The sequence below is a fragment of the Epinephelus lanceolatus genome, chromosome 14 (genome assembly GCF_041903045.1).
Source record: "Epinephelus lanceolatus isolate andai-2023 chromosome 14, ASM4190304v1, whole genome shotgun sequence".
NCBI lineage: Eukaryota > Metazoa > Chordata > Actinopteri > Perciformes > Serranidae > Epinephelus > Epinephelus lanceolatus.
Genome location: NC_135747.1, coordinates 26,163,619 through 26,191,084, shown reverse-complemented (window position 1 = coordinate 26,191,084; position 27,466 = coordinate 26,163,619). Strand labels below are relative to the sequence as shown.

General features: G+C 43.2%; 1 protein-coding gene across 1 annotated transcript in view; it reads right to left on the bottom strand.

Annotated features, from left to right (window-relative positions):
* The window catches only part of anos1 (anosmin 1), a 52,419-nt gene that overhangs the window by 5,063 nt on the left and 19,890 nt on the right, over window positions 1–27,466 (bottom strand). The window contains exons 3-11 of the mRNA XM_033613775.2: window positions 23,044–23,106; window positions 22,497–22,719; window positions 15,277–15,461; window positions 14,805–14,934; window positions 11,727–11,932; window positions 9,515–9,659; window positions 6,942–7,088; window positions 3,127–3,215; window positions 1,815–1,986 (exon numbers count right to left, since the gene is read on the bottom strand). Coding sequence (XP_033469666.1) covers window positions 1,815–1,986; window positions 3,127–3,215; window positions 6,942–7,088; window positions 9,515–9,659; window positions 11,727–11,932; window positions 14,805–14,934; window positions 15,277–15,461; window positions 22,497–22,719; window positions 23,044–23,106 — 1,360 coding nt within the window. The remainder of the gene's footprint in view (window positions 1–1,814; window positions 1,987–3,126; window positions 3,216–6,941; window positions 7,089–9,514; window positions 9,660–11,726; window positions 11,933–14,804; window positions 14,935–15,276; window positions 15,462–22,496; window positions 22,720–23,043; window positions 23,107–27,466) is intronic.

Below are 27,466 nucleotides of genomic sequence, written 5' to 3'. Positions count from 1 at the left end.
GAGAACAGAGAGAGACTCAGTTAAACTGCGGTCTTCATTTGAAGAACGAGATTAGCAGACAGTTAGCAACAAACTTCACGTGACAATATTCACAACTTGAGAATAGAAAATAAATACATTTTAAAAAATGCTTTGATTCTATTGATCAGTAGAATATATTTAATTGGGGAAATGGAAACATATTCAGACTTTACAACCACGTTAGAGGTAGAAAGTCACCACCTTTTTTCCGTTAATTTTGTTTACCGTGCTGGTACACTGGAATAAATTACACTTTGGTGCTCATTGTTTCCATAAAATGAACTGCATAATTGAATTGCGGAGAATCTAACTGAGCTTATGATGTGTAACATATCTATACTGACAAAAGTTGAAACATTTATATTTGTATGTACGATCTATAACAGCTTAAAATTAGCACTAGCTGGGCGATATGGGGAAAATCAAACATCATGATAATTTTGACCAAATACCTCGGTATTGACATTGCGATGATATTGTAGGGTTGGCTTTTGGTGCTTTTACAAAATATTTACACCATGAAATTTTTGATAAATTACCATCTGTCATGCGGATAGTAGGGCTGCTCGATTAATTGAATTTTAATCTGGATTACAATTTGGGCTTTCAACGATTATGAAAACAAAATAATCAACATAAAATGATTATGCGCTTCTTGTCAGTTTACTCTCGTTGTCTTGTGTTGCAAATCGAATCAACCCGGGTGCCCCCTCCCCTCCTCTACTCTATTCACTCCACAAGCCAGTCAAGTAGGTGAAATCAAATAATGTGAGGGGCAGGTGATTGCCAAACTTCAAAAACAGCGTGCAGAAAATGGCAGAGGGAGAGCGAGAGAGGTTGGTCTGTGTGTGTCTGTGTGTGTGTGTGTGTGTGGGTGTGTGTACATCAGGGCCGAACTCCACCGTGCGCGATACAGAGAGCAAAGGAGAATTGTAAACACGTGACCATGTGGAGACAGAAATGACATGCTGTCGTGTAAATAAGTCATCACGTACGCTGCATAATCGTTTGCATAATCGTGATTTCAATTTTGACCAAAATAATCGTGATTATAATTTTTTCCATAATCGAGCAGCCCTAGCGGATAGTATGTCGAGGGAGGTAAAGGCAAATAATAGAACAACTACAACAGTCTGATATGTTTAGAAATGCTCAACATGTTACTGCAGGCCTAATGCAGCCTTTAAAACCAGGAAAAGACAACACTTAAAATACTATAATATCCAAAATCTAAGATGCTATCTAGTCTCATAACACAATGTCAATCTTATATCGATATACTGCCCCCAGCCCTGGCTCAACCCAGTGGGCTTTAAGAGGACTTACCAATAGGACCTTCCAATGTCATCCTGACTCAGCATCTAATTGAGACCTGCTTTAATTTGTCCAAATGTGTAGCCACACAGGGCTAGCAAGGGACTCAGTGTTTCTAGCTTTGGCTTTTAGTTTTACAGTATTTGCTTATTTACCGAGAGTTAAATTACAAAATTGATACCACTCTCATGTCTGTAACTTGTGAGCTTTAGAGCTGCTGATAGGTGGAGCCAGGCTAGCTGTGACCCCGTTTCTGGTCTTGTGCTAAGTTAAGCTAACTTGCTTCATATATACATACTGCAAAAGCATGAGAGTGGCATCAATCTTGTTATGTAACTCTTGGCAAGAATGCAAATAAGTGTATTTCCCAAAATATCAAACTATTTCTCATCATGATTATAGTTGTTTGATTACTGTATCCGCGCTTACAGAGATCGATTTCAGTGTGTCCTTTACGCATCAAACAGCTGACTACTCACCTCCCTCCCCCGGGCAGGGGATGTGTTTGTGAGTCTTGCTGCGGATGGTTGCACAGGATGGAGTGAGGAAGGTGGTGCTCTCGTCCTTGGAGCGTCTCTTGGACTTCAGCATGTGAACAGTGACTTTGTACTTGCAGGAGAACAGCAGGCCTGGGAGGTTGATGTAGTTCTCCTGAGCCAAGAAACACATTATTCAGCCCTGATGACTTTGACATGTCACCCAGGTCAGGTCCCATGGAGCTTCAGAGATAATTAAATACACAGCACCGAGGCAGATCACATTCCCGCGCAGGCCTCAGGAACATGCCCCACATTACAGGACCACTTTGAACACTCACATGGTAGGGGTTAGACCACTATCCTTCCATTCAGCTTACAATATAAATGATTTTTTATAGCTTCCACATGTGGCACAAACACGACTTAATTAAGAAGCAGCGACCAAAGTGGATTTATATGTAATTTTAAAAAGAGAATGCCCTGTAAATCCCTGTTAATGAATTCTCTGCTGCAGTCTTACACTTTACGCTCAAACTTTAATCATCTATTGATCTTAACAAAAAAAGAAAAAACACCTTTCTCAAGTCATTCGAGGAAACCAAACGAAATCCTGCTGACTAGTGGGATCAGATCTTGCATTTGTAATAAAGAGGTTCTACATTAATAGGCAGTCCCCCGAGAGAGGGTGTGTGTATATTCTCTCTGATATGAAACAGCTTTGATTAAAAGTGAATGAGGCGCTGTGCTCACATAAAAGCACAAGCCTGGAATCCTTCCCAGCGATCTATAGAAAATGGATGTATATTTCCTAGCAACCAGAGCGCTGGTCCCCAAAGAATGTGTTGATTGCCAGGCCTCTGCCATCCTGTATCAGCCTGAGCCCAAGCAGTTAACCCCCCCCACCTCCCAGACGCTCCCAACCCCTACAGATCCTAGTGCACTCTACAAGAAAGCCCAACGCAGAAGCATGGCTGGGGCAGTTGGAGGTGAATGATCCCCCATTCCGGGAAACATTGTTTAAGTAAATGCGTTTTATTGGCCAACACTCCACATGCCTGACCACACGACTGACTCATAATATTCAAAACAACAGCCAGTGATTTGCCCAGTGCAAATCAAACGCAACAGGGCTTCGGGCTCGCTCAGCAGAGTTGTTTTCTTTCGCGGAGCTGTCCTTTCTAAGCATCAGACAAAAGGTTAGGCACGTGCTTTGCATAGCACAGAGCTGCTGATCAAGCCATAGCTCTGCGCTCTGCACTCTGTGATCAGACTCTCGGTTTGAAGGTGGGTGAAACGGCTTCTGGGTACTAACCTGCGTGACAGATTTCTCCGGTCCTCGGGTCTCGTTGTGGCTGCAGTATTCTGGCATCCACTGGACATGATAGCGACTCACTGAGGGATCTGCAACGATGGAAGGATGAGAAGAAAGAATGTCACATTATACAACTGATACTCACATCTTTTACTCAAGGACAGGTCCTGTTTACTGCAGTATTATTTTTGACATGCACTCATTAATCAGCAGAATGACCCTTGTCAGTGCCAGTACTGTATGATGAGATTAATTACTCGTGTCTCATAGATAAGTGTTTCAACAGAAAATTAATTGACAACAGTTTTTATATCTAATGATGATTCATTCAGTTCATTAATGAAACAAAAATGTTTAATATTTTCTGGATCCAGGTTTTCAAATGTAAAGATTTGCTGCTTTTCTCTTTACTTTAGCACAAACTGCATTTTGGAGTGTTGGCCAGCAAAACAAGCTGGTACTTTTCACTATTTTCTTACTTCTTAAAGAGTAAACAACCAATCAAATAACTGATAATCAAAATAATCAATCAGACCAAATCATCAAATACATATGCTGGTCATAATTGTCTTAAGTAAAACAAAACACTTCTGCTGCTCTACCTCTAAAAGGTAGTGGGGTTTAAAGCCTCCCTCCAGTGTATGTTGGTATTTTTATAACCATCTGAGTCATTTCCTGACAATGTTAATTAGCCACACTGTTCACCATTTATTTTTGGGAAAGTTACTTCACATTGTGCTTAGTTTAAAAAAGAAGGCTGTTGCTAAAATGGGAAGATGACATATGACTATGGTAGAAGCTGCAGATCATACATCATCCTTCGAGCTTCCAAGCTTGTACAGGTGCACCGTCAAGCCAGCTAGCTTGTCAGCTTATCTTGGATCTTGGCTACACTGAAGACATAGCGGATGCAGACAGAGGAGGTGTCGTGGAATGTATCTTTTCACCAGCTACACCTGCAGCGCACAACTGGTTGTGTGAGTCACAGGCAAAACAAGACAGTGAGCTTTATGTCTGTGATCGTGTGGGATTGCTTCTTCAGTTTTTGGATGCAGCTGTGTCATCAGTTACACGTAACACGTTCTCTGTGGGTGTTGGCCTCTGTCAAGGTTGTCCCTTGTCACCAGTCCTGTATGTGATTTTCATGGACAGGATCTCAAGGCACAGCCGGGCGAAGGACGGGGTCCAGTTTGGGGATCTAGGAACTCCATTTCTGCTTTTCGCAGATGATGTGGTTCTGTTGGCTTCATCACACCGTGACCTCCAGCATGCACTGGGGCGGTTTGCAGCCGAGAGAGACAACTCTGAGACCATGGTTCTCTGCCGGAAACCAGTGGATTGCCCCCTCCAGGTTGGGAGAGAGTTACTGCCTCAAGCAAGGGAGTTCAAGTAATTCGAGGTCTTGCTCACGAGTGAGGGTAGAATGGAGTGTGAGCTGAATCAGCAGTCTGGTGCAGCCTCTGCAGTGATGCAGGTGCTGCGCCGGTCTGTTGTGGTGAAGAGGCAACTGAGCCAGAAGGCGAAGCTTTCGATTTACTGGTCCATCTACATCCCAACCCTCACCTATGGTCATGAGCTCTGGGTAGTGACTGAAAGAATGAGATCATGGATACAAGTGGTCGAAATGAGTTTCCTCCAATCTGGTTGCCATGGTGATGGATTGTGTCAGACTATTAACCACACCCCCATTTTGTGTTTGAGAAAGAACATCAACCAGAAACAGGATGTATCACTGCCTGGAGTGGAGTTTAAATATAAAGTAGCCTTAGATATTTGAGAACTGTACCTCAGTACAGTACTCAAGTGAATGCACATAGTTATGTAACACCACTGCACCCTCTGAACATTTATCAGATACCAAAAGACAATCCAGCAGCCAGAAATGATTAACTGATGGGTATCTCAGAAATTACAACAGTCCCTATCTCATATCTGATATCGCTGTTTCCATTATTGATGACTGCGATAACTTGTGTCTCTGAGAATAAAAAAGAAACATGAAAGCACTTCCTCCTTTATCCCTGCAGTAGTTTATTAACATGATTTTCCTGTTTCCTAAACCTTTCCTTTTGTTTGCTGAAGGCTCAATTCCCAAACCCAAACTTTTCTGCTTCCACTTCAAGGATCTGCGTTCTCATCAGCAAAGCAGCAGCCTTGGTCATGCTGGGACACAGCAGCTCTCATTCCCTTCATTACTGTACAGTAGCTCCTCCTGCGCTCATCAGCAGTGTTTATCTGCCCATCACCCTCATCTTATGTTACTAGATTTATTATTCATTCAACTGTGTCGCTTGGATATGTGAAATACTTCTCCGATTAATAATTGAGTTATGCTATGTTTGCCCCTCGGCGGGGGCCTGGGTTGTAGTGGGGAGATAAAAGGGGTCCTTTGAAGGCTTAGACACAGATCTGGCACTTGGAGCCCCTGAGCTCTTTGGAAGCAGAAGAGAGGAATTACAGGGAACCGGGAAATCGGGAAAAAATAAACAAGATATGCTTAGCCCGGTCTGACAGAGAGGGGAAGTGGTATGTAAAACAAGAAATGGGACATGGAAATCAGGTAGAGAACAGAACCTCGGCGGTGTTCGATAAATCATGGCTGGAAGCGAGCCTCAGAAGTGCCGCCACCGCTGGACTGCTGTCTATTGTCTGGGTGTCGGGCAGACAGGCGATATATTATCTGAGCTGGTGCACAGTAAGGTTCCCTTTCGTCTGCTGGAGACAACCCAGAGGCCGGGCTGCTTTGGATCATAGAGACAATGAGTGAGAGTTTAATCATGGTTCAGTTAACCTGTCCCTTCTCTCTGTCACACAAACCAGATGTCCAGAGACTACAACTCTCCAGGCCATCTGTATGTCTGTATGTTTACAGTAGTGGAACCCAGGTTGTCAGAGTCAAAGCCAGGGTCATCCCTCAGACTAATGAGTGGCAGTGGCAAACACACACAAACACACACCACGGACCAGCACTGCAAAGAAGAGACAGAAAAAGAAGCTGGACCAGGATTAACTCTGCACTGCAACACTGTGATTCCCAAGCCGTGCTTGATCCCCGTCAGCATCACTCAACTCCCTGAGTCCAGGCCAACCTTGCTAACAGCTCTGGGCCAACTCTATCTTCCCCTTCTCTCTCTCGCACTCTGATTCAGCAGTTGGTGTCTCACCAGGCCTCTCCTTCAGCCAGGGTTTGCATTCTTGACTCTAAGATGTGGAGTTTGGCTTAGGTGATGACATATATTAGTAACATAACATAGACCAGTGAATGGAACTTGACAGGTTACCCTGAGAGCATGGCTTTCAAGGTTTCCATATTTCCACTCCGGTATTAACAGAAGGGTTGGGGGAATGGACGCCGCTGGGACAGGCATTCCTATAGGCGTTAACCCCTTGTGGTGCCGCAACCCACGACCGTCTCTGTTACCTATGACATCAGGTCTTGTAAAACAAAATGGGCCGCTTCAACACTAACGCACGGGTGAGGATCTATTAAATACAGCTGTCAATAAATCCCATCGCACAGCTCCGGCTCTGTGTGTTTATTGTTCTCCACTAAACGGTGGCTCCGCTCTACCAAACGAGGTTTACACCAGTTTGCCCAGCACTCAAATTACTCAGCCCTCACAATGACACACTGTTCCGTTTATTTAATTTACACCATCTGATACCACATTTATATAAAGGAATCTTCCATTGTTTCACTGATTATCAGTCATAACACTTTATTATGGTGTACATGAGTCATAGTGATTGATGGGCATAATGGGGTGCAAATTAGATTCTAACACAGCTGTAAATCAATACAGTAGAGCGCATACCTCCCCGGTTCTTCCAGTAGACACGGACCTGCAGCTGGCCATCCTGGTAGAAGGGCGTGCCGACCTCTAGAGGGCCAGAGGGGCGTTTGGCCAAGGTCGAACCAAGAGGGGATATCTCCTCCTTCTTTGACTTGAGTACTGATTTTACTGGGAAGAGAAAGGAGAAATGTTTGCTGCTGTAGCTAAGACAGTGACTGTGTTGTGGCAAACTCTCCAGCATGGTAACAGAAACACACAATTATTTCTTTGTAATATCATAGCAGTTACAACACTTAATGCATAAATGTGGTTTAACTCGACGGATACACGCAGTACAGCCTAACGCTGCCAAGGTTAGAGGTTCAATTCCCTCGAGAGCCACGCCATGCTTAAAAATGTACACCCTCATAGTGCCGTGGCTTCCTCTGTGATTTCTAAACATGCAGGAGCTTCGAATGAATGCAGATGTGCTGTCAGCGCACCTTGGCCATTCCTTTTTGCAATTCACACGATGATTGCTTGCCTGAAGACACTTAGTAATTTAGGAAAATTTAACTCAAGGAAAACAAACAAATATAAAAGAAAATTGGATTCTGCTTCAGTCCTGTATAGATACAATTACGAAAGTTCATTACCATCCAGGATTTTTATTTTATTTCAGCTAGTGCATGATCCTCCATGAAACTCTAAAAGGATAGTTTGAATTTTTTGAACTGGGGTTATATGAGTTGCTTATCAATAATTAGCGTATTACATGCTGTAGATGTTGGTTGGCACATCCCCAGTTTGAAGAAATGTACCGCTGCAGATTGTGGAAGCAACAAAAACATATTTTTTATATAACACAGGTGCAGCTAGTCTATTGCTGCCTCAATTGGTTGGTTAGTTTGTATAATTGTGTGACTTTAGCATTTAAAGAGTATGTTTGGATTCACCAAAGTCACACAATAACACAACATAAGTGATGGAGGCAGCGGCAGACCATGTGTTCTGCGAGCTTAAGGGTGCTTTCACACTTGGCCTGTTTGGTTCAGTTCAATCGAACTCAAGTTAATTTGCCCCCTAAGTGAGGTTCATTTTGGCAGGTATGAACACAACAATTGCACTCAGGTTCACACCAAAACAACCGGACCGAGACCTTCTTGAAGAGGTGGTCTGAGTCCGGTTACAAACAAACTCTGGTGCGGTTCGTTTGTGGTGAGAACGTGTTCCAACCTCTATTCGAACCAACTGCAGTCACATGACACATTGTTTGGGTTAAACATGAGCATGTTACAGTCCTGGAGGATTATTAATGTGCACCTCCTCCTGTACTGCCTTAATATGCACATTCAGCACATCCAATGCATCAAAACATTGTTTTCTAGTTGGAGCCACGCCTCGTTTTCAAACTGTATGGTTTGACTAAAATGAACAATGACAGCAATATAGTCCACGATGACCAGCACTAAAATCAACCTGCGTAGTTGTCCCTCCATTGTGACATTAGAAAGTGTCACATTTATCTTGCAAGTGTACTCTTCTTCAACGTTTATTAACTTCCTGGATTTTTCCTGCATGGAAATTCTGACCAATCAAGAACAGTTTGGTCCGCTTGTAAATGCTGCCGTGAGAACATGAACCAACTCTAGGTAATTATACGACTTTGTAACAAAATTAATCCCTGATTCGGACCAAAGCAAGACAACTCTAAGTCTGAAAGCACCCTAAGAATTATTGTTTTTCTCAATAGAGTCTGGCAGCTTTCACGAGATCATAGATGGGGAACTGAAACCCTTTATAGCTTTCCCGTCGGAAATTGCTGTCTGACAGCGAGGTAAAGCAATGAAAACATTCTAAATATAGCATACACTTAAACTGATATTGATTTTTTTCAGGTGGGACTTGTTTATTAGGTGGCTAAAATAAGTTGTCTTGTTGCCCCCGCCCACAGCAGTACTTTGTTTAGTTTCAGCGACGGTACTCCTGCAGGTTTCTCCAACTGGGAGCCTACTGAACGACCACCATGTACTGTATGTAATACACTGATAATGTATAAGTACCACATAGAACCCCATTTCAAATAATCTGAACTGTCCCTTTAATTATACTTTCGCATGATTTGGTTACACCGGCTGTGTCAGTTTCTTAGTGGAGATAGCATGCTAGTATTTGCAAATTAGCACTAAAAAGGACGTACAGCTAAGGATGATGGGAATGTCATTAGTTTGACAGGGATTTAGTCACAAAGTGGACAAAGTGAAATTTTAACCAGATGGTAGTGCAAGAAGAAAAGTGTGGACAAAGTGATTCCCTGACAATTCATCCTGTCATGGACATGAATGTTTGTACCAAATTTGATCAATATGGACAATCCATCCAATGGCTGTTGAGGAATTTTCCTCAAAAGCCACATATGTCAACCTCATGGTAGCGAGAGTCGAAAATTCAGAGAGTCCTCAAAGTCACTCAGATACATCTCTTGGGGATTATGAATGTCTAAACAGCATTTTATGACAATCAATAACCGACCAACATTGCAATCCCTCGTGGCTTAAAGCATGTAACAAGCCAGAGAGCTGAATTTCTGATAGAAAATTAGCGTCAATGTTTACCTGACTCATTATTCTGCGAAGTGCTGAAGTGGAGAGAAGCCTTGGAGCTCTTCAGGCGCACCTGTCCCCAGTATGTGACAGCCTGCAGCTCCACAGTGTAGCTGCTGTTCTGCTGCAGTCCCTCCAGATCCACCCAGCTCTGAGCCTGCAACAACACAAAACACTTGCATGTTGGCTTTTGTATGTTACCGCACAGTCACTTGAGGCCCCTTTCAAAGCCCTGTCATTGTCCCAGTCACAGTTCCAGCTCAGCTCAGCCCGGGCCAACGCGGGCCTGTGGGAAAGCCCTGCTTATTAAGAACACATGTGGAGCTGGGGAAGGTATCGTGGCGAGGAGATAGCCTTCAGGGCCTTGCGAGGGAGCCGTGTTATCAGAGCCTCCCAGGGCTTCCTCACTGTGTTTGACTTGCAGCATTCCACCATCAGCGTGAGCTCGATGAATTCTTGTTATTGACTGTGCGTGTTTTGACATTCCTCTACCAGCAGGCTTCTTTTCAAAGCCCCGAGGTGCCAAAGTGGAAACCAGTAGTACATGTGTCAATGGGTGTCTGGTGTCTCCCACCTCTATCTCCTCTGTGCCACATCTGCTATGCATTTCATACACTAATTCAGGAGAAGACTCCATAGAGGTGTGTGTGGACTGTCTAGACAATCTGTCTATCTGTTTGAGACTCAAATGAAATGCTCTTTACAGATACTGAGCCACAGGTATGTGCTATCAGGTCACACATTGGTTAATGGATATATTGTGCAGATGGCTCACAAAGCACTTAATAATGTATTCAGTTATGCGCAGACAGTCTTGATTTATATGTATATGATTTATCTATAGAGTCAATTTTTGTGCGTATGAACCCATGGCTTTAATCTGCAACAGCCTGAATAAATGTTTGCATACACAATTTTTATGTAGAAGCAAGAAAAACAAACTTGTAATACAATCAAAACATTATTCTGCGGCTTTCTGAGTCGTCCAAGCCAGGAAGTCCAACTCTGTAAGCTCTTAGCTTGCCCGTTTGTTCAAGCTTTTATAACCAAATTGTATTTATCCTTTCATTGTGATCGCAAGTGGGGGGCCTTTGTCTGTGTGACATCCCACACAAAGGCCCATGAAAACTCTTCTTCCTGGCCGGACCAAATAGTTGAGAATGTTCCAGTATGCAAACTAAACTATTGTTGGGCTTTAACAGTGGGAATCAGTGGTATGTCTCTTAAAATATCTTATCTATGTCATTATCTGAGAGTGTTTCTTGGATGTTTTTAAATGTCCTGTCCTGTTTTACTTTAAATATGCTGTAAGCATTAATGTAAATTATAATAATACAATAACAACTGTGAGTATAGTTATATAACTAATGAAGATCTAGAGCTGATTAATCGAAATTTTATCGAAATTCCGATATGACCTACCACAATTTTCAAATTGCAGGAGGGGCAATATTTGTTAAAGCTAAAATATTTTTCAAATTGCCATTTTAAATCAAATATTGTCAAGCTGCAACATATTCTACAGACTTAAGACAACATCTTTGTTTGGCACAGATCCCAGCAAGAATCACACCATAATCATTTAATGTGATTAATCAATGAAAATGAGAATAATGATGTAACATATTGCAAATCATATCATAGCTGCAAAATCAGTTAGAATAATCACAATTAGATTTTTGTTTAACTTGTTCAGCCCTGCTGAGATCTATATCGAAAATAAGACAAATACATGAATAAAGCCATGTACCACTTTAGAGGTAGCTGAAATACACAATCAAAGACGGAGTGGGGAAAAAACACAAGCTTCAACATATCAACTGCAAAAAAAAGAAAAAGTTAACAATACAAATTGAGATGTTTAAGAAACACAGACCTTGAAAAGATGATTTATAACTACAAATATAGCCATTTATCACACTTAATGTGTTTTCGTTCAAAGCTTAACAGTGCGTTTAAGGGTTCTTTCATCAGTATATAAAGAACTAAAACAATGTAGAACACATTGTATCAATCTGTGCATGATTGATGGCCCTGCCGGTATATACAAATAAATGCAACCCCTTTCCCATGTTTATCCGTTCTCCTTGGATATTTACAGTGACGTGTTGAAGCCAGAGGAGAAGATGCTGAGATAATCCTGGACAAGACCCTGTCGTCTTAGAGAGAGGAAAAGGGAGAGAAAAAGGAAGAACACATCGCTGAGACAGGGTGAGAAGATTACCCCGTTGGTGGTCTTTCTCCTTTTCTTCTTGGATGGCACCATTGACTTGGTGGGCACAGTCCAGCTCCAGAACACTTTGTAGTGATGTATAGGGATATCAGGCTCCTCTGGCAGGGTCCAGTTGAGACGGGCAGTCACCAGGCCTTCGTCCCCCAGCGTCACGTTGCTGACACGCAGATTGGTTGGGCTGGGAGGGGCGGATGGATCTAAAGACATAGCAACAACAAGAAACAACACAATCAGCGGTAACAGATTTGAGTACATCTGTAGACGTTTACAGCGGAAGACAAAGAGGGCCGCTGGTTCTTCTATGTGACACATCTTGAGCCAAGGCATTTTTCTTGCAAGTATAATTTCAAGTTGAATGCATCACAGGCCAAGACACCTTTCACTACTTGCGGGTGAGCATTGCAGAGGAGGGGGACCACTGGTATGACACTGCGCAAAGTAATTAGTCCACCACTGACAATCTGCCATGAGATGTTATGACAGGTGTCATGTCACGTCCATGACAGCCATCGCCAGGACGGAGAGCGCAGGTCAGAGGTTAACAAACACATGCTGCTCACTTTGGCTCCACATTTAACATTCCTGTACTCGAACTAATGTGTGTGTGCGTCCAGAGTAAAGCTGGTTCTGGACCTATCCGTGTATGCTGTGACCCAGCTGATGTCAGCCTGGTGCAGGAGGAAAGGCAGGGCCACATGCCAGACGCTATACCACAGGGAATAGCCTCTGTAATGAGAAAATGATTCACGCCACAGCCCTGTTGGCTCTCCTCTCCTCCTGCCCTCTCCCACCTGAAACACATTTAACCCCGTCCAACAGCACAAGTGGACACATCGGCTCTCCATACCAGCTGATGTCGGCAGCGCAAGACAAATAAGCAGTCAGTTCTTACAAATTGCCCTAACATAGTATGGTAGTGCAAAATTGCAATCAGATGATATGGCCGCACTATATAAATAACAATGGCATGACAGAATGGCCAGGAGCTCATCAAATCCATGACAGCTCCCATCAATCTATCAACGTTCTGGCACTGATTGGCCTGATTGGAGATCGGTTTCCATCCCTGCAGCAGAATCCTTTTCCCACCTGGTGTCTGGCTCTGTCTGACAGCCATCCAGAACGCTCTGGGGAGTAAATGCATGACGAAGGATTGACAGGGCAGGTCAACACACACACCACCAAACACATTAATACGTTTTGCATTTGGCACAGGTTTTTAGTATTTGGCAGAACATGGAAGTACTTAGGACGTCTGCCAAAGTTCCACTAGTAAACAACTTTACATTAATGAATAAATAACACAAGTTTTGTAAAGTATGCTGATGTGCACTGTGCGTTACCAAGTTGTTAAATTAAAGTGGTTCACACACGCAGACGCTATTTTACATGATATACATTTGCAGACGCTGAACTCAAGGCTGAACTGGCGGGCACATGTCTCTGCCTCTACATGTCAAACCCGCTGTATCTGATCTGGATCAGATTCAATCTAGACACAATATTATATTCACAAATCTGTAATCCCTGGGAACCACACAACAATTGGCCGTCGCTTTAACGAATGCCATCTGCAGCACAACACCACGATTTAGTGTCGTTTAACGCTCAGAGTGCAGGGTGCGGGAGCAGAGCAGCGACGCAGGATGCCATCAGAGCTCGTTCGCTAATCTGTGGCAAAGATCTGAAGCGCGCCTCGGTTGCGTCACTCCCTCTGGAAGCAAGACAACACTTGCATTCATTTGAAACCTGCAATATCCTGACTAATTCAGACGTATTACATTTTATATGACTGTAAAGAGGGGGAAACCCCTGCTTTGAAGACAGAAATGAAGATCTGGTTGCAGCTCAGAAAAAAATATGCTCTGCACACCCAGTCCCTCCTCATTACTCGCCTTCTACTTGGCATCACCATGAATTACCCTTTCTACTTAGCTCACTGGGTAAATGTGGAGAGGCTGTGGAGGGGGGGCTCTTATTTACAACTCAGGTTAACAAGATGAACAAAAGAGGGTTTAATACCTAAAAACAATTTTAAATAAACACATTTGAGCAGTGCAAACACCACCAGTCAATAGTGATAAATGTATGTTTAGCTTTATCGATCATGTTTTAAGCATTTGTTTGAAGCTTTTGAAGTGGGGTTGTATGAGGTAGTTATCCAGGTTCAGTCAAGAACACCTTGGGGCTTCTCTGCCTTTCCTCTGGCCTACGCAGAAAGCCTCTTAGCCTGCCCTTCCATGCGCCTACATGGAAAGCCTAAGGCAGGGAGAGCAGCAGCAGAGCATTGTCACAGCTTTACCTTGCCACAGACAGCTCTTTCCAATGGGGAAGCAATAAACAGCTTCAGTTCCCTCTCTACGCTCTTGTCAAATCCACCAAACTCCATTGACAAAAGCAATAATTTGGGTTTGCTGAACACAAGAGCTACTGGTCTACCACTGCCTTGATCTGTGAGTTAGTTTGCGTTATTGCGTGACTTTAGTGAATCTGAACTTAAATTTTTAAACACCAAAGTCACACAGCTACACAAACAAAATAACTGGACAAGGCAGCAGTAGACCAGCAGCTCCTGTGTTTAGCTTTGTTAAATCGCTGTTTTTCTCAATGGAGTCTGGCTTCGGCAGAAACTGTTTACAGTCTGTGTCAGACTCCAGCCTATATGTCAAAACACAGAGGGCATGCCAACTGCCTTCTACTGTACGTAATACACTGACTGTGGATAACCTCATACAACCCCACTTCAAAAGATCCAAACGATCCCTTTAGGTCATAATCAGTTTTCTGCTGCTGTATGGAGCCATGGGGCTGAACAGCTGAGGACACACATGATGTCTTATTAAAAATTTCTTCTTTAGTCTTCTAAAAAAACCCACACAATTTCCTTAAGTCATTGATGAAGACAGCTTCACCACATGTACTGGTCAGATCAGAAGTCAAATCAGGTCTTAACTCTTTCCCCAAAGCTCCACCTGTTCCAAGGTCTTCACCATAACAAATGGAGGGCATTGGGTGTCAAACAGGAACTTAAGGCCACACACACATGCACGTGTACATACACACACAGACCTCTGGAGGAGCGGAAGTGTTTGCTGGGCGCAGTGAAGCCGCGGGTCCCGTGGACATTGACTGCAGCAACCCTGAACTGGTACCATCTGCTGGCTCTGATGTCGGCCAGTTGGACGCGCTCCTCTGCAGTCTGAGGGACAGATGGGGGGAGAGAAAACCACAGGGGTCAGGGTTCACGCAGGGTCACAGCCCCATGTGAGTTTGCTGCCACATCAGTCATCTGCGTGTTTCTCTTTGCCAAACTTTCAAAGACACTGTGACTGCGAGGAATGTGCAACCGTGTGCAACAGTCTGTCAGCGCACTGCAGCACTTTCACAGCTGTAGCATGTGGCACGCTGGGACATGTGAGGCTGACATTTCTGTGATGCAAATCCCAAATGTCGGATGAAACGAATCACTCACATCACATCATTTGATGAGGAAAACTTGACATGCTTCAGTATTCCGTACGTATGGTGCGTAGATTCCTACCTGTGCCACAGTCTGCCACTCGGTGGCATCGTCCTCGCTGGGGTGGATGCCATAATTCCAGCGGCGCTGCACCACATAGAGGACGGGCTCCACGGATATGTTGAACTTGGATGACCAGCGGATCTCCAGCTGACCTGACTGCTGCTCCAAAAACACCAGCTCTTTCCTCGGCTTCAGCGGGACTCCTAAAAGTACAAGCAAGACAGATGATGTCGTGACAGAAGTTAATATCACCGCTGTGTGGAACGTTGTAGGTGAACTTCAACAAGAAATTTGCTGTTTTCCTTTCTTTGGGCGGAAAGATAAATGACACCATCAGAGTTGGACAGATACAGATTTGAAAATGAGACATGACCTCACCGCAATAGATTTAATACACGCTGCGGGTCAACAGCATCATCTTTCTACTGTGACAGATTGTGATATTTCCTGGCATGAGTAATGTGTTTTAGTAGCTGCACTTCTTAGTAATGAAACACATAGTTTGCATCTAGGTATGCGAGATGGCCTGCGGAACATCTCCCTCTCCTCCGGACACAAGATCCACCAGTGCAAACATACACACATATATGTAAAGTTCACTTGCATCGTTGCACTTTACATTCAGCCTTTCAGACAAAGTCAACGCGGCCATGTGCAATAAATTAGAGATTTATTAAGTGCAGGACTGGGCCAAGTGCTCAGCCAAGTCAGACTGACTCTCTCAAGTAAATTTATTGCAGCAGAGACGTAGTGAGTTGTTGATTGAGCGCTGGGCACAGTGATAATGAGATGGAGATTGGAAAAGCAAGTTTGAAAGTACAGGAGAAGGCAGAATACATCCCACAGTTCTCAATAAATCACCTAGCACTTCAGACCATTATGTTGGACCTCTGTCGCTGCTGAGCGGCCCACCACTGCTCCGCATTTATAAACAGCATCAACACACGCTCAAGGCTACTGCGCGCCGTGTCGGTAAACAACATAATCAAGACAGTGTTTTGTATGCACAGCGCTTGATCTACTTATATCTCTATTCAGTCTTCATACAGTGCATGTAAAAGTGATTGATCGGGGCATATAAAATCCTGGGAGATGGAGGAGGGTCCTTGAGCCACATGCATATGGAGTCAGTACTTTGTTTTGTGCCGCAGATAACAGCTTTCTGCACACTAACAGCTGGGGGTCATTGTGCTGTGGTTTCACAGCTCCACGGTCGACTGTGTGCGTGCACGCATGTGTGTGTGTGTGTGTGCAAACGAAACAAACGTGTCACATTTCCTGTGCAATACTGAACACCAAGGTAACCACAGCATTCCTCCTCTCCCTCTGTCTTAGCTCATCTTCCCACAAAGTCACACAAGCACTCCTGCAAAGCACAAACCACACAAAAATACACACACACACGCGCACACGCGCACACACACACACACACACACACACACACACACACACACAACCTCTCTCTTCCGCAATACGTGGGAGGACAACGAATACACTTTCTCTCAGCTTGCTCTTTCCAAAGATAACTTTTGGGTCAGGTTCGGTCCAAGAATCATACAACGTTCATTTTTCAATGGCTGCATGCTTCCTCCAAAACTGTGATGTAACTGCTGCTGGAGCAAGAGGACGGCGTCCATTCATGTCTTAATCATGCCAACAATTACACTCCAGGAATATAATTCTCAATACTCACGCACATACTGTCATAATGACTGCTGTAATTACAGGGGATGGGGAGAACACTACAAATACTGCTTGTAGCACAAGAGACATACCGTGAACTGAGGGTGGCTGATGGACTGATTAACTGACTGACTTGTTGTGACAGTGTGGAGATAACACTCGCAGAATTCAATTTCATTGCGACATCTGCATTTTTCACATTTTCCCTTTTTTTTTCTTCCAACCACCCCTCCAGCTTCTTTGCATGTTTCTCTCACGATACAGGGTAAAACTGTGTGCCGCTGCTGATCAGAAAGCACGCTAACAATTTGGGTTGCATCACATGTGGTGATGCTAATTCTTCTGAGGAACAGACAAAATTAGAACTAGCGAGAAAGATATGCAAATGACAGAAATAGAAGAGTCTAATAACCCAGGGTGTCTGCAGGTATAAACAAGTGGAATTTCAGACTTTTTAAAACCTTATTAATTCCACTTCAAATGAAATTCAAGACAAAACTTGTGGTGTAAATACACACCCACAGTGAAAATACACTCTTACCGACTAAACACATGGGTGTCAGTTCAAAATGAACAGTTAGTCAAAATGACACTGATAATCCAGTGATGATGTACTGTCACTTAAGTACAATTCGGAGGTACTTCTATTTTCCTTGAATATTTCCATGTTCTGATACTTATAACTTCCACTCTGAGTCACCAGTTAACCTGCATGTCTTTGGACTGTGGGAGGAAGCCGGAGTACCTGGAAAAATGCTGACATGAGGGAAACATGCAAACTCCGCAACGAAGGACTCCCTCCACCCTGGGTTCAAACAAGGAACCCTCTAGCTGTGAGGAGACAATGCTAACCACTGTACCACTGTGCCGCTGGATATTAACACAAAACATACATCTAACTACCCAGCAGTATAGTAGTCAAAATGAGCTCCATCTTTACCATCTAAAACATTAAAGTGACGATCACATTGATGCGTCAATAATTCTAATTCAATAATATGACTTCTGATATTATTCATTATTCTGACATGGGCCATTCTACATAATGAGTCATTTTCTTGGTACTTAAAGTACGTTTTGATGCTTAAACTTTTGTACTTTCACATAAGTAAAATTCTGAATGCAGGACTTTTATTTGTAATACAGTAGTTTTATACTTTTTTACCAAAGTAAAAGGTTTGACCACTTCTTCCACCACTGATACTCTCTTACCGCTCTGCATGTGTGATTTCCACCATAGAGTGCTGCAGGAATTAGTCTGGAAACTCTGAAATTAGTTAACATTTTAGCACTTCCAGTCCCCTTGCCTCAAAGTCGATGGTTTTTTTGAATGGGTTCTTAGTAAGATGCTTGATATAAGGTCTGTGGAGACTTTCACATTTTGTTCTATGATTTAAAATACTTTAAAAATATGGTAAATACCCCACTTATAAATTGTGAAGCTTTTACATGACGGCTGCTGACTACTGATTAAATGAGACTACGGAATGTCATCACACCGACCACGGTTTTACGGCCTCGTTGTGGGGTCATCCTCAAAGTGCTGTGACCATAGTGTAGTCCATTTATTAGTTTTTTACTCTTTGCGATTGCATTAACGCCTCATAAGTAATAAAAGCGATGTTTTAAGTATTTTGTTTTAAGAGATTTTGTTTGCAACAGAGCTTATTTTCTGCAGTAATCCAAAATCCAATGGAAAAATCCCTTAGGCGTTTTGTCGAGGAAATCAGGACGATGTTGAAATACAAATAAATGTCACCCCTGCAGCACTCTACTATGTGATCTAAATGTGTAGAGGGGGCAAAAATGGGAGCATAAAGGTGTTGTGTCAAGGTCTATTCCCCATCAAATTGTGTTTCCCTCCTGGTTACTGGAGATTCTTATGGTGGCGTTACTTAAGACCTATCCAATCTTAATTAAAGACAATTTAGTACTTCTTAAGGCCATCTATTTGTAAATGTGCATTTAAGACAAATTAAGACTTTTTAAGGATCCATAGCCACCCTGTAAACCACCTGTTCCCATACGTGCAGGGCATTATATTATCAGAGCCACACTCCCACGAATACAATTTTGAGACAACACTACAGAGCAGTGGATGATGTGTAACAGCATGAGGCTCTATTGATGTAAAAAAAGAAGAAGCTTTGTTACTCATCAAAAGCCCTGTGGGGGTCCAGTCCTGAACACTGAAGTTTTTGTCTATCAGGGACACACACGTGGGCTGGCGACCCTAACCTGAAGACACACACACACACATACGCACACACACACACGCACACACACACAAACATCTGAGAGTGATCTCAGTGGGGGAAACGCTCCATTTCTCCCCGCTTGTGTTTGCTAATGGCTTCCAGCATCATGGCTCATCATGGCAAAGACTACACACTTGTGCACACATAGAAACAATTACGCTCTTCAAACCATGAGCAACTAATTAGACCTTTAACACTGGAGGACCAGGACAGAAATTCCATCCGGACTTTCACCATAACGCTCAGTGTAATTCAGTGTAAATGCAGTGCTGACGGCGACCCGTCATGAGCTCAGTGTTTGGACTAAAAATCAGCGTGCAGACTGCTTGATTTGAAGGTCTCACAGTGTGGTGAATGGTTTTCGTTGACTGGGTCACTATATTGCAATTTTCAAGGTTCCGCTTGCTTTCATCTCTCCCCCCGATTAATGTGCTATTCACCTTTTGAGCACAACATCCACCATGAAGTCCCTCAGGATTTTTTCCAAATCAAACATAAATACTAGCATGCTCCTCTGTGTGCATAAGCTCACACTCTAAATCACATGCCTCTCTCCACTACACACAGTAAAACATGCTTACACTAACTGCAGTGTGATACAAAGCATACACAGCCCCAGCCGATCACTGTTGCGGTTCAAGGCTTGATTTAGACTCATCTTCCACTGCTCTCACTTCAACATCTCCTCAACTTTGTTATGGCCTCAGGCTGCCAGCAATTGTGTGCTGATAGTGTATATAATGTAGTTCCAGCTCCCATCTCCAAGTTCAGAGGCTCTTGGTTCTCTCACATAACAACTCAGCACCCTCAGAACATCAGGCCGCCTTGGGCAGCGCTATTAAACTGTTTTACTGGAGCTAAGATTCCTGGGTACATCTGCGTCTGTGAAACCCTGAAGCTTATCCAGCAAATTCAAGGCTGAAGATATATTCCAATTTGCAACAGTGTGAGGGATGTGTGGGTGAAGTGCAATACCAAGAGATGAATTTAAGATTTATGATTCTGAGCAAGTTGTCAAAAATGTTCAAGATAATCTGCAATTTACGTCACTGAGATTTAAACCCTGATGTTTGACAGAGGGGGATTAATTGCTTCAACACTGTTTATGAAAACGATGCAAACTGCAACAGTTAATCACATTAAGAACATGACGTTTGCACTCGAGCATTACCAGAAATGAAACGTCATGTATTGAGTAGGATAAATAGAGAGGGTGGGAGGGTGTATCCATAATTCAGCTGATGAACCGCGTTAATCTTGTCCCTCTTGGAAACATTAATGAGCAATGATTAAATGAAGAGACGAGTTTCTGCGAGCATGGACAATTAAACAACTTTATTAGTGCACACAGACTAACGTTTAAACATTTTAGTGTGTCACCCTGGCTTGTGTTGAACTTCGTTCTCCCTCTAATTAATAATTACGAGGTTTCTAATCTGTGTTATGTATCATAAGCTATCATTACATTTCCATCCAAACCTGCAACTAGAGTGCCTTAGTCAGTGAGTGGTTACAGTGCATATCACCTAACCACAATGCCCTGGGTTTGATTCCGGCCTCGGGACCTTTGATGCATGTCATACCCTTTACCCTCCCTCCCACATCTCTACACCTTCCACCAAACATATCTGCAAACCATACACTGTATGAAAGAAGTGAATGTAGCCACTGAGACCTCACCCAAAGGTTTGTGGACTACGGTTTTGGAACTTGGAGTTTGGTATTCTGGTCGTTGCCAGAGGAAGAACCCAAGGACACTGCCATCGTAGTGACTTGTCATTCACAAGGTAGCCATGCCCTGCTTTATCATCTATTTTACTCTTAATGGGATCATAGTTTACAAAATGAACATCATGCTGTTACCTACCAGTTGAGACCGAAATCTCAATAAAAAAAATGTTTACCAAGGTAATAAATCAAGTGAGAAGTAGGGTCAGTTTCTGATAAACTTCTATACAAACAGACTTTTGCATCCAGTGGAATTCCCTACTACTAGCTATTACAAAGATGCAGGTTTAAGGCACTTCTACATTGGTTTTACCTTTTAGACCCGGAGATAAGCCCCTCAAATAACATGTGTTTTCGGCTTAACAGCACTGACATATCATCACCTTTTCAGTTAAGATAGCAAACTTGTTGGCGAACAGTTGTTTATTTACATATCCAGCACTTACGGAGAAACATTATTAATCATTTTGAGTCATGTTTGTGTCCACTTGATAAATCTACATCCAATATTTTTACTCTCTTTTAGCTCTGTGTTTGGTCTCCACCACTTTCTGAGGGAAATAGCTGACTTTTAAGCTGCTAATTGTTCCACTATGTTTAGAAGCTAGTCGCTAACTTTGTCTGTTGGCTGTTTGGTGCCAAACAGACAGTGTACTGCTGGTCTAGACTGACAGTCAAATCTTTTGTTGTTGTTGTTGTTGTTGTTGTGGTGGTTTATTGATAGATTTGCGACATTAATTTCCATATTTTCCACACTGGACAAAAAAGCTGAAACACATAATTAAACAACTTTTCTTCCTGACTTGGTGTAAGAATTATTTTTGTATTAAAATGTGTTCCGTCCAGTGCTGCTTGTTGTGTGTCAGAAGTGTGTGTGTAGGTCTATGCATGTAGGTACGGCAACACCACTGTCCACAGTGCTGGAGGGGAGTGGAAGAAATCAATAGACCGACAGCAAGAACACATCACCTAGTTTGGTTCCTTTTGGGTTACGTATTCTCATTCATAAGTCATAAAACCTTCTTCATGAGTGCTCTTATTAAGACATTTTTTTTTTACCAAAATAGTTTATATATCATAATTTCTTGTGAAAAAGCAAATAACCCTATGTCAAATCAGACATTCAGCCACACCGTATAACCCAAATGGAATGATCCTTGGTGTCATAACCACATTTTCCTACAACTGCGGCAATTCGACTGAAAGATTGGCAGCTGAATCAGGCTCCTTAGATCAAATATTCAGCTATTCTGGGTCTCTCCTATGATGTACAGTGGGTTTTTAGAGCTTTTTGCTCATAACATCTGCCTGGTGCAGCTGAAAATAACACTGACAGAGCTGTGAGAGTGATCCAAAATTGTAAAGTTGTGGGCTGGATAGCTAAACAATGAGCTGGAACTCACCATAAAGCTCTGTATTTAAAGGGGAGCTGCAGATTCAGGTGTTCATTTTCTGTATGTTCATATTATTAAGTTGTTTTTACACCGTGATTTGTAACATGACTACTAAAAAACTGACCACAGCCCAGGACTGAAATCTTAAAGATGGAGGTTTAACTTTTAGTATTACCTTTGTAGAGGTTCTTAGGCAGCTGGCAGGTGTGGCCACAGCCGTTGGAGCAGCACTTTTTCACAGCTGAACACTCTCCATCCTCCTCACAGCTCTCCACGCAGGCCGCTGCAAAGCCGCTGGCCTTCTCCGGGGCAGGACAGTCGCCTTGCTTCACTCCCTCTACCGACTTTAGGAACTCACAGCTCGTGAGACATTCGTAGTGCTTCTTGGGAAAGAGCGGCTAAGGAGAAGGGGGAGGGAGAAAAAAGCAGGAGAGGGAAAATATATGTCAGATTACTTTTTTAAGACCAACCTGCCTGCCGGCAAACAGGCCGCTCTGTGAGCTAACAGGGATTGTCCTGTTTACATTTCAGCTTATGACTCACCGGAGCGGTGGGTACATTTAAACAGCTTTGATTCAGCCTCACAGAGAGTGTCATTACAGCGCAGAAAGAGTTACTTCACACTCCTCTCAAACTTTCCTCTTACTGAATTTTCCCACTAAGTATGAAAAGCTCAAACACTCGAGTCTGAGGCGACCACGGTATTTGTGGCAGTGACATACCTCGCATAAATCCTGGCACTGGTTTTCCTTCAGGTCCCAGGATTCCTTGCAGGGCTCCAGGCACTGTGAAAAGGAGAGAAGGGTGTCAGTTCTTCAAAGAGCCAGCCACATCAAAGAGCAAAGGCTGCGGAGATGGTGCTGTCTGTGCCTGAGCGAGCGCTGGCTGCCTGACAGGCACCTCGCTCAGCCACTTCCCCTGCACGTTCACAACAACCAGTCACACCTCTTTTTGCTACGGATGCCTGGCATACCTTCAAAGCACATAAACTATCTTCTACAACACGGGGCAGAGGGGTTGTCCGTTATGAGTAGACGGACACACCCTTGCTGTGTCTAGAAATCTGCTCGGATTTGGTGTGCCCTGGCAGAAATCCGACATCATGCCTTAACACTACTAACCTCCCATACTGTCTACGCCTCATTGTCATCCCACCACTTCTCCGGCTCATGTCTGGGCCTGATACACTCTGGCACCGACACCAAACTCCCTTCTCTTTACCACGCTGAACGGAGAGCGCTTAATAAATGATACACTTGGTTTAATGTTCTTGGGATTCCCTTTTCAAACACGTGGAACAAATTTACTGAATGTTTGGCATCGGCGCTGGATAAAAGCAAAACCTCAGCAGCTCAAAGTCATTTTGCCAAACATAATGGGATGATAAAATTTCAAATGAAAGTTTACCAATCTAGTCATACTCCTCTTGCTTTAAATACTACAACTCACCCCGGATGAATCAAATTCAATAAAAGCGAACGTAATTTAACACAAAAGTCCACGCGTGTCCAATGGAATCAGGCAGATGCTGCCGCAAGAAAGGGAATATGTTCAGATGGGACGAGGGTTTTATATGCTCCCGTTGTTGGCCACGGAGAGCTGGTGTGAAAGAGAAGAGCAGGCTCAGTCAAACAGTCAAACCACTGCCAGGCTGCTTCTATGCTGCTCTGGGAGCAGCCCAAACCACACCAACCAGAGACCTGCCAAAGTCACTCATTCAACTCCATTTAATTTAGACTCCTGCACCACTTACAGTACTGAGACAAGGCACAGCAGTAAATTTTCAACACATTCGCCTACATTCTTCATCTGGGACAGCCCAATATGTTGGTCAGTAGGAGAGGGAGATATGATAAAGTAGATATGGCGATCTGCCATCAGTGGAGGTCGGCATTTGGCTCAAACTCCTGTAAAAAAGATAATCAGAACAATATGTCGTGTTATGTAAGGTACAGTACAGACGGGTGGTTAAATGAGGGCACCTACTGTAGAGTTGATGTAAGATATTTCACGTCCCTCTCAGGGGGCAGAGCTGTATTTACGACTCTTTAATTCAGTCATTAGCCAACTGTGTCATTATTATGCCATTGCCAGTGAAAAGTTTATTTGCTTTTTATGGAGTGCGGTGGACGGGCGCATGATGAAACATAAACCTTGCTTCTGGAGGAACATGCTGCAATCAGGACCATGCGCACTACTGCCAGCGCTCAATTACGCTCAGCCCTCGGCTTTGCCCGGTCTCGTCTCAGGCAAACGCCAGTGTGAGGACCGTGTGTTGAGTGTTGAACAGCTGGCTCCAGAGGATGGAGGAGGCTGGGAGGGAAGGTATTTTCTTAATTACTTCATAGCAATATAGACATCCCTCCAGTGATGATATAAAATATAAAGTGCCAGAGGAAAAATTGGGCTCCTCGGAGAGAGAGCACGTAGTTATGACAGCTGAGAGCTCCAAGAGAAACTAATGTGGTTTCTGCAGAGCTGATCAGGTGAAACCACTGCAACACCTCAGAGATTTAAGATGACATACGAGCTCAATTGCGCTGTCCAAGTTATGCCTCACAGTCCAGAGAGTCTGTGCAGTTTTATCATCATCTGCTATTAATAATATGGTGACCTTATATCATTAATTCTGTTCTCAATTGTGTCCTCCGAGAGCGCAGCCTGCGGCGAAGACGGGCAGTAGCAGCAACCTCAGCAACCCAGCCTCACACAAGCGCCGCGCTGGAACAATGAGGTGTCGAGGCAATAACTGTGTGCTACACCAGTGTCTGAAGAACATTCTGCCAGTAGACGCACATGTTAAAGCCCCCAAATCCCTTCTACAAATCACTGAACATACACACATAAGCCAGGGGATCAAGCTCATTTTACTCATTGAAAGATCTTGTGTGCACGGACTGAATGCATTCCATTGGCTTTTCATGAGGATGGATCTTTTTTTCTGGTTCACCACAATCACAACTATACAAGTGAAAATAGAATCATCGTTACCTCGAGATGCTCAGGCTTGCGTGCCAAGCAGCATGAATTAACACAGCACATTGCGTACCGAGGATATTGCAACACAGATCAGAATGCTGGCTGTGTGTTTAGTGTTGTCTCACCCCCAGAGTCCCAGTTATTCTTTTTTTTTTTTTTTTAACTCTTCAGGGCAAAAGTTCCCAACTCACAAAAACTGCTGAACTCTAACAGGAAGTTGTATTTTGAAAAAATTATCATCAGGACATTCATTTTTGCTGAATGAGCAGATACATCGTAAACGGCGCTCTTTAAAAAGATGAGAACTTTGTATAGACGGCAGTGAGAGCTCCCTGCAGGTGTGCTGAAAACTGACAATCTGTCAGCATTTCTCTGCAGCCACACCCACAACCTGACATTTAAGGAGGGCCGACGACAGATGTCTTGCCAAAGCAAATAGGATGGCTGTATATAATTACAAAGGTGCTCTCATCAATCAAGTGCCTGATTCCTATTTACACAGTTTGGTGCTCGATCTAAGACCATAGCACCGAAGCCGCCGAAAGCATGCCTGGGAGAGTGCCGTAACAGATTTCCTAGAAGCTCTTGTGCAATTCTTTGGGGGGGCCACCACCTAAACCCGATCACATGCAGATACACATCAAGCTTAAATATGCACTTCTGCTTTTATTTGTTGACATGTTGCAATACCGCTAAAACGCTAATTACAACAAACCAATAAAACACTAAATCACTTCCAAACCATAAGTAAAACTGACTGTGTGTATGAATGGCACATGAAACTATCCTATTAAAATACCACTCCTCCCCCACAATGATCATTTGGATATCAATTACTCACCCGATGTTGTGCAGAATTTGGGATTAAAAATATGTTTTACACAGTGAACAAAGAATCCATAAACGTAGAAAAATTCTTGATGAATGAAAGTCGTAAGGGTCCATGTTTAACAGCAGCAAAACTATGTCAAAGTATCAGTTTACAAACTCTCACACAACTCATGCAGTATAACCAAATCTCATTTATCCAGTTGTATGTTCAGCACTCCCTAAACAGAGACCTTTCCGACAGGGAAATGAATGGAAAGTGAAACTAATCAATGCTCTCTTCAAAGCCAGATTCCATTGACAAAAACATTAATTTTACCTTGCTGAATACGGGAGTTGCTCGGCTTTCACTGCCTCAATCGGTTAGTTTGTTTGTAATAATAAGTGACTTTGGTGATTTCGATCAAACCCCACAATACACTAAAGTCACACAAAAACACAACGCAGCTAACTGATCGAGGCAGTGGTAGACCAGCAGTGGTCCTATTCACTGACATAAAATTACTGTTTTTGTCAATGGAGTCTGGCTGTGAAGAGAGCATAGATATGTTTCAGTTCCCTGTTGGAAAGGGCTGTCTGTTTGGGAAGTACTAAGCATACAACTAGATAAATCATACTTCGATTATACGGCACAAGTTGTGAGAGAGTTTGTCAATGGATGTTTTGATAAAGTTTTGCTGGTGTTATACGCAGACCCCTATGACTCCAACTTATTAAAAACGTACTCTGATGTTGGATTCTTTGTTTTTCCCGCATGTCTCCTTTAAACTAAGTTTTCCTCATGAATTCAGCGTTAACACAGGGTGAGTAACTCATATACAAATGGTCATTTGGGGGATGAAGTATTCCTTTAATGGGAGATATCTGTGGTCTATGAGTTTGTATTAGTGGGTCCCATAGAGGGTAGGAGACCTCAAACATGTGCAAAGCCATCGATAGCTATGCTAGTGTTTGACTTCTGAGATCTAATCTGGGAAAACACACCATGGAGCTGGAGTGGAGAACATAATTGAGCTGGACATAGTGTATCTACTGAGCTTGGGTGCCAACGTCTGGGTCTCCCTCAAGCAAATCTTTCCAGCTGGCAACACGGCTACCATCTGTTTGAATAGCGTAAGGAATGCATGTAACCATCCAATGTGATGTTAACATATTTCTGGACAAATTTCACCTAAAAAGACACAAATGGTTCTACTGTGAGATGTAAACAAGAGCACGGGGTTGTTTCTATGGACTTGAGCTGTTTGTCTTAACAAAAGCATTTGAGCGGCTGATTTCCCCTTTGTCCTCTTATCTAGCTCCCCAATAGTGACACATTCTGCATGGTTAAGTAGGAAC